This window comes from Terrapene carolina, unplaced genomic scaffold (genome assembly GCF_002925995.2).
Source record: "Terrapene carolina triunguis isolate 2854851 unplaced genomic scaffold, T_m_triunguis-2.0 Scaffold112, whole genome shotgun sequence".
Classification (NCBI taxonomy): Eukaryota; Metazoa; Chordata; order Testudines; family Emydidae; genus Terrapene; species Terrapene triunguis.
The window spans coordinates 13,685,779-13,693,093 of record NW_020664463.1 but is presented as its reverse complement, the minus strand read 5'-3'; the positions used below and the strand labels follow the sequence as shown (position 1 = coordinate 13,693,093).

The following is a 7,315-nucleotide window of genomic DNA, read 5'->3' as shown; positions in this document are numbered from 1 at the left end:
GTACATGTACACACACACCCCATAGCCCCTCCCCGCCCCCCAGTACAGGTTCACACACACCCTATAGCCCCCCCCCCCGGTACAGGTACACACACACCAGGTCAGCTCCATATCACCGGTACACGTGCACACACACCCCATACGCTCCCCAGTACATATAAACCCCCAAACACCCCCAGTACAGGTACACAAACACACCCCAGTACAGCCCCATACCACCGGTAAACGAAACGTCCACACACATCCTTACACCCCCACTACACGCGCACACACACACCCCATGACACCCGCACACACCGCTCCTCGCCGCACTGACCCCCTGCCCCACACCCCGGCCCGGCGCACACCCCCAGCCCCACGTGGCCCGCGCGGGGCCCCTCCTCCCCACTACCTGGGCCGCGCCTCCCGGAACAGGCCCGTCAGCCGCCGCACGGTCTCCAGGCAGCCGGGGGCCGACGAGGCCTCCGAGAGCCGCTCCGCTCGGGCGGCGAGTCCCAGCTGCTGGGCCAGAGCGGGCAGCGCCGCCTCGGGCCCGGCCGCCGCCATCGTGCGCCTCGTCCCCGCTCCGCCCCCTGCCCCCGAGCGGCGCGGGGGTAGGGACTGCCCGGGCCCGGCCCCTGCCGCTTGGCCACACGTGGGAGGGCCCGGCGTGCGTGTGCGCGAGTGAGGCACGGACATGCGGGGGCGTGTGCACACTGACATGTATGTCCCACGTGCGTAGCGTGTACCCATGGGCGTGTGTGTGCAGATGTCTGTGATATCTGAGGACGTGCTAAATATGTGTACACACACGCCCATGGGTACATGCTACGCACGTGGAACATACATGTCAGTATGCTAAATATGTGTACATCCATGCGTGTGGATATGCATGTGTGCGTGCATGCACGTGTACAGCTGTGCGTTGATAGGGGTGAGATCCTGGGGTTAAATTCAGCCGGAGCCATCCAGAGTGGAGCTCCAGTAAAGATTTTCAAACCCGCAGGAACCCGTCCCTGGCTCGCCCCGGGGCTTTGGGAAATAGTGAGAATTTAAGGCCTGGTGATATCTGTATATGCATGCGTGTAGCTGTGTGTACATGCACGCGTGTAGATGTGTGTATGAGTGTGCACATGTGTGAGTGCATGTGTGCAGCTACGTGTGATACCATTGGTGTTGAGATAAGTGTACATGAGGGCTGGCCATAAATTACATAATGCATTACTGGAGGGATGGGTCCTTAATTTTGCATGACAGAATGTTTGTTTCAGTGTTATAAAGTTTTACAAAGGAGTGGGTAGGTCTTGAAAATCACAGAAGGTGTTGCCTAATTTGTGGACAGTCCCCACATGTATGTGAGAGACATATAGTAATTTTAAATATTTATTAGACGTAAACAAAAACCCAAACTCAGGGAATGAGCAATTAAGTTTCCATCACCAAATAAAACAGAGAGATGTTTGTTGCTTCAAGCAAAGTCCAACTACCATGCAGTCTACCTTAAAGGTAGGCTTGGAAGGATTCAGTTTTTAATCGGTAAACATTGATTTCACCATACACAGAAACAGACAAAAATATTTCCATCAATAATAATTGAAATTTGCAGGTAAACTAAGTAAAATGCTGCTTGAGAGCTTATTAGAGTTTGACTTAAGGATATTTACTTTGTATTTTTTAACATGTGATGTTGACAGTTTGTGTTCTAATGACTATAACACTTTAACCTTTTGACTCTCAATGCCTACTGTCGTTAAATATTTTTGGATCCCCCATTGTCTGACCACCCCATATTTTCCCACAGCTATGAAAATTTAAATTGACAAAAATAGAAAAAATTGCTTAAAAATAAACATTGATATTAGCCATTGAAATTATAAAAAAATTAAAATTAAATTCTGCCAAGCCTAATTAAAGGATTTTGATTAGTGGTGTGTAGCTGTTGTTGCCTCTCTCCTATTCAATTGTATGTGTAAATCTTGAACATTTATGTCTTCTACAATCAGTGGGAAGCTGAGTATGTCATGGAAGTTACAGATTCTCTGATATTCTGTCTTCTTTTTTTTTTTTCCCTTGAGCACTGTGATTTTTCCTTTTTTCATTTCCTCCATCACCAACTTTGAAGACATGCCACTGGCAGTGGGAGGAGTGTGAATACCAGTGCCTAACCTAACCTAGCAGCAGTGGAGGTGAAGGTTCCCCATCCAGAGGTAAAACATACTCTGGCTTTATGCTAGGTTTTTTTGCCTCAGATTTCTTACCATTGCCGACCCACTTCAGCTCAGCAAGTAGCAGCAATGTTGGAAGCTCTGGCCTCTCCACCAGCCCTTCTGCTGGCTGCTCATCAGCCACTCATTCACCAGCTGACTGTCAGTTGCCTTCTGCTGCCACCTGCCTCTCTTCTGTGACCTCAGCACATAAGTGTCTTAGTAATTTTCAGCTCTTTGCAGGCAGGGCAGAAACACTGCCCTATCTCAAGTGATTTTTAGCTCTTAGCAGGCAGAGCAGAAACAGAGTCCTACCACAACTGATTTCAGCTTTGATTGAACAGCTAACATAACAAAGAGGCTCCTAATGAAACCTATTTATTTTTAATTATTTGAACAATGGGGAGAACCAGATTAAACCAGACTCAGGAAAATCTTTGACAAGGGTATACAGCCTCTTAGATAGGATACCTATCCCCCATTTATTTTCACAGGGCTCTGACATTTGAGCCCCTGGCTTAACGAGATTCTTTCAACTGAGGGTGGCCCCCTCATTTGGGACAGGTTAAGCATGGTCCTGCTTTCCTACAATACAGGGAGTCCTCGAACATATGACACCCAACTTTCATTGGACACCACTTACGACGCTTTTCAATTGACAACCCATTTCTCCCCTACAACCCTTGTTTTGCCCTTACGATGCTCTATTTGCATAAAGTTCGCTTGAAATCACTTCCTGATTGTGTTATACTGGTATGGAGCTGGAAGGGATCGCTTCTGATTGGCCTTGAGGCAGCAGAGTAGCTTGTTGCCGGGTAGGGTTGCTGCTTGTTTTTGATTGGTTCCCGGCCCTGGGCTCAGCCAATCAAAATGCTTGAACAGTGATTGGCTGAGGCTCAGCATGTGTGCCATTCTCCCTGGTTTTCTGAGCCTGTGTTGCCAGCATTCGGAGCAGCATATGTGAGTTTATATGTTTATGTGAATGCTGTTTACAAAATACAGTGTACAGTAAATACATTTGATGTTACAACATCAGTCAGATATTCATTTAGTACAAAAATCTGGGTGGTGAAAATAGTGTATCAAGCGTTGGTTCAGGAACCAATTCTCCCTTCATACCATTGATTCCTATGGGAAAAGTGGTTTCAGCTTACAATGTTTCGACTTACAACGCAATTCTGAGGACCAAATTGTGTCATAAGTCTGAGAACTCCCGGTAATTACAACATTGGTAACCATATATCACTACCCCTGCATTCAGTACTAAGGTGATTTGTACCCAACACCAGCTAAAGTTCATCACTTCGACACCACTGTATCTGCTGAATATATGCAGAGCAGGAGCAAACTGTTATGTACATAAACACACCCAAAGTCTCTCCCCCTCCCAGCTAGCTGTCAGGGAAGCATTCATTCAGACCCTGCTTACAAACATATTGCCTTTTCCTTTAGAAACAAATTCAGTTGTCATCCCTCCTGAGTTAGACTAGAGGTAAACTTCTCTTCCTCCTGCATTAATATCCATCAGTGACCCTCTTGTTTTTCATGATTGTCAATCACCAGGGTTGAAGCCAGCCTGGACATGTTACTTGGGCATGTATCGACAAGTAGTGCTTGAAGGTTACACATAAACAATAAGATTTGTACAAATATCAAGTGGAAATTAGTTAGATAAATAAGAACTATCAGTTGATATTGATTAAATTAAATAACTGGACAATATGGCCTAACTTTTCACAAACCCCCATGATTTTTTACAACAGTTCCTGTGGCAAACTGACAAGCCTACACATTGAAGTACATTTCAAAGGCTGTCTTTATCTCTGAAAGAGCTAGAAACTTTTGTTTGTTTCTTTGAATTGGAATGGAATCTCAAAACTGGTGGAACAGTTGCCATGAATGAGATCCCAGGTCCATCTAATTGAGTACCCTGTGTCTGACAGTAGCCAACACCAGCTGCTTCAGAGGAAGGTGCACAAATCATTGCAATACACACTTTTGGAATAACTTGCACACAGACAGAGGTACTTTCTTCATAACCCTCATTAGTTTAGAGGTTGGCTTATACTAACTTGATATTCTTGTTATGCATGTAACTGTCCAATTCTTTTTTGAATCTTGCTATACTCTTAGGTTCAATGATACCTTGTAGCAGTGAGTTTCACAGGCTAATTGTGTGATCCTTTTATCAGTTGTAAATTTGCTGCCTTGTAATTTCATTGAATACCCCTTGTTCTTGCTTTATGAAAGAGGGTAACCAGAAGTTCCCTATGTATCTTTTCTATGATATTCACTATTTTGCATATTTATCATTTGCTCCCTTAACACCTGTTTTTGGACCCCCCTCTATTATTGGGACATCCTTTCTGAGGTAGGGTGACAGTATTCCAGGTGAGGGTGTACCATTGACTGGAGCTTGTAATATAACTTCTGCGAGAGATATGGTGAACAACATGTACTGAGTTCACCTCCACTAAAAACAGCATTCGGACATGAATTTGGGTAAAATAATCACCGTCACTAGTTATCTTTGATGATTTATGCATAAAATCAGTTTTGAAGTTTTTACAAGTTCATATTGAGTTATGAGTAGATTAAAAAAATTATTTTCAAAAGAGAAAAACCAACATTTCATAATCGTCATTATTTTATATTTATTTGTATCATGATAGCACCTAACCACCCCAATCAGCAGTTAGGGCTGCATAGCGCTAGGCAGTTTACACACAATAAAAATCCAGTCCCTGCCCCAGAGCTTGCAATCTAAGCAATGTAAGTTTTCAAAGTCTTATAGTATAGCTCAAATATGGCTTGTCTAATACATTGAGAAAACTTCACCAAAAAGAAAAAAACTATCCCCTGGCTATAGTGGAATAGCCTTTTTGACAAGTTTTATGCAGGGCTCCCAGAAATAGGTTTTGCATTTTTCTTAGAAGGCCCTGAGGTTTCAGGTCAGGCATTGAGAAATTGTGTCACACTCTGGAGGTTGACAGTTCCACTGTTCTAGCAAAGCGTAGCTGTTGTGGGAGGTCATAACCATGCAGGGTGAGAGAGTTCATCATCATTTGGGCCCCAGCTCTCCAATATCCCTCATTTTATGGACTCAGACTCACAGAAGGGACCATCATGATCATCTAAACTGACCTCCTGCACATTGCGGGCCGCAGAATCTCACCCTCCCACTCCTGTAATAGACCCATAAACTCTGGCTGAATTACTGAAGCCCTCAAATCTTGATTTAAAGACTTCAGGGTATGTCTACACTACGAAATTAGGTCAATTTAATAGAAGTTGATTTTTTAGAAATCAATTTGATACAGTCGATTGTGTGTCCCCACACTAAGCGCATTAAGTCAGCGGTGTGCATCCACAGTACCGAGGCTAGCATCGACTTTCGGAGTCTTGCATTGTGGTAGCTAGCCCACGGTTCCCGCAGTCCCACCACCCTTTGGAATTCTGGGTTGAGCTCCCAATGTCCGATGGGGCAAAAACATTGTCGCGGGTGGTTCTGGGTACATGTCGTCAGGCCCCCCTCCCTCCCTCCGTGAAAGCAACGTCGCCTTTTTTCCTGGGTTACCCATGCAGACGACATACCACAGCAAGCATGGAGCCCGCTCAGCTCACTGTCACCATATGTCTCCTGGGTGCTGCTGGCAGACGCGGTACTGCAGTGCTACACAGCAGCATCCCTTTGCCTTGCCTTGCGGACGACAGACGGTGCAATACGACTGCTAACCGTCGTCGTCGTCCCGTGGGTGCTCCTGGCCGACCTTGGTTAGGTTGGTCGGGGGGGGGGTGCCTGGGCAGACATGGGTGCTCCTGGCCGGCCTCGGTGAGGTCAGTCGGGGGTGCCTGGACAAAAATGGGAATGACTCCAGGTCATTCTCTTCTTTAAGTTTTGTCTAATGGAGATTCAGTCCTGCCTAGAATATCATGCCAGCTGGAGGCTTCTGCCTCAGGCTGCTCTCCCAGTCGGCAGCACCACGTGGTCGCACCTACCCCAGCCTACCCCTGGCTCATGAAGCCTGGACAGTAGTAAGGAGCAGTTCAACTATAGGCTGAGCAAGTGCAGAATGGTAGTAGAATGTGCCTTTGGACATTTAAAAGCTCGCTGGCGCAGTTTACTGACTCAGTTAGACCTCAGCGAAACTAATATTCCCATTGTTATTACTGCTTGCTGTGTGCTCCACAATATCTGTGAGAGTAAGGGAGAGACAATTATGGTGGGATGGGAGGTTGAGGCAAATCGCCTGGCCACTGATTACGTGCAGCCAGACACCAGAGCGGTTAGAAGAGCACAGCAGGGCGCACTGTGCATCAGAAAAGCTTTGAAAACCAGTTTCATGACTGGGCTACGGTGTGACAGTTCTGTTTGTTTCTCCTTGATGAAAACCTGCCCCCTTGGTTCACTCTACTTCCCTGTAAGCCAACCGCCCTCCCCTCCCCCTCCCCCCTTTGATCTCTGCTTGCAGAGGTAATAAAGTCATTGTTGTTTCAAATTCATGCATTCTTTATTAATTCATCACACAAATGGGGGGATAACTGCCAAGGTAGCCCGGGAGGGGTGGGGGAGGAGGGAAGCACAGGAGTGGGGTAGTTGTAGGGGCAACCCCTAGAATGGCATGCAGCTCATCATAGAAGAGGCATGTCTGGGGCTCTGACCCGGAGCGGCCGTTTGCCTCTCTGGTTCTTTGGTAGGCTTGCCTGAGCTCCTTAAGTTTCACATGGCACTGCTGCTGGGCCCTGTTATAACCTCTGTCCTTCATGCCTTTGGAGATTTTTTCAAATATTCCAGCATTTCATCTTTTGGAACGGAGTTCGGATAGCACGGATTTGTCTCCCCATACAGCAATCAGATGCAGTACCTCCCGTTCGCTCCATGCTGGAGCTCTTTTGCGATTCTGGGACTCCAGGTCACCTGTGCTGATGAGCTCTCCATGGTCACCTGTGCTGATCTGCTCGCCTCACTGGCCAAACAGGAAATGAAATTCAAATGTTCGCGGGGCTTTTCCTGTCTACCTGGCCAGTGCATCTGAGTTGAGAGTGCTGTCCAGAGCGGTCACTATGGAGCACTGTAGGATAGCTCCCGGAGGCCAATACCGTCGAATTGCGTCCACACTACCCCAAATTCG

General features: G+C 46.6%; 1 protein-coding gene across 2 annotated transcripts in view; it reads right to left on the bottom strand.

The window, feature by feature from the left end:
- Nucleotides 1-609, bottom strand: part of ATXN10 (ataxin 10) — a 171,568-nt gene extending 170,959 nt beyond the window's left edge. For both annotated transcript variants that reach the window (XM_026652251.2, XM_026652250.1), the window contains exon 1: nucleotides 392-609. In XM_026652251.2, coding sequence (XP_026508036.1) covers nucleotides 392-546 — 155 coding nt within the window. In that variant the 5' untranslated portion in view covers nucleotides 547-609. The remainder of the gene's footprint in view (nucleotides 1-391) is intronic.
- Nucleotides 610-7,315: the final 6,706 nt, after the last annotated feature.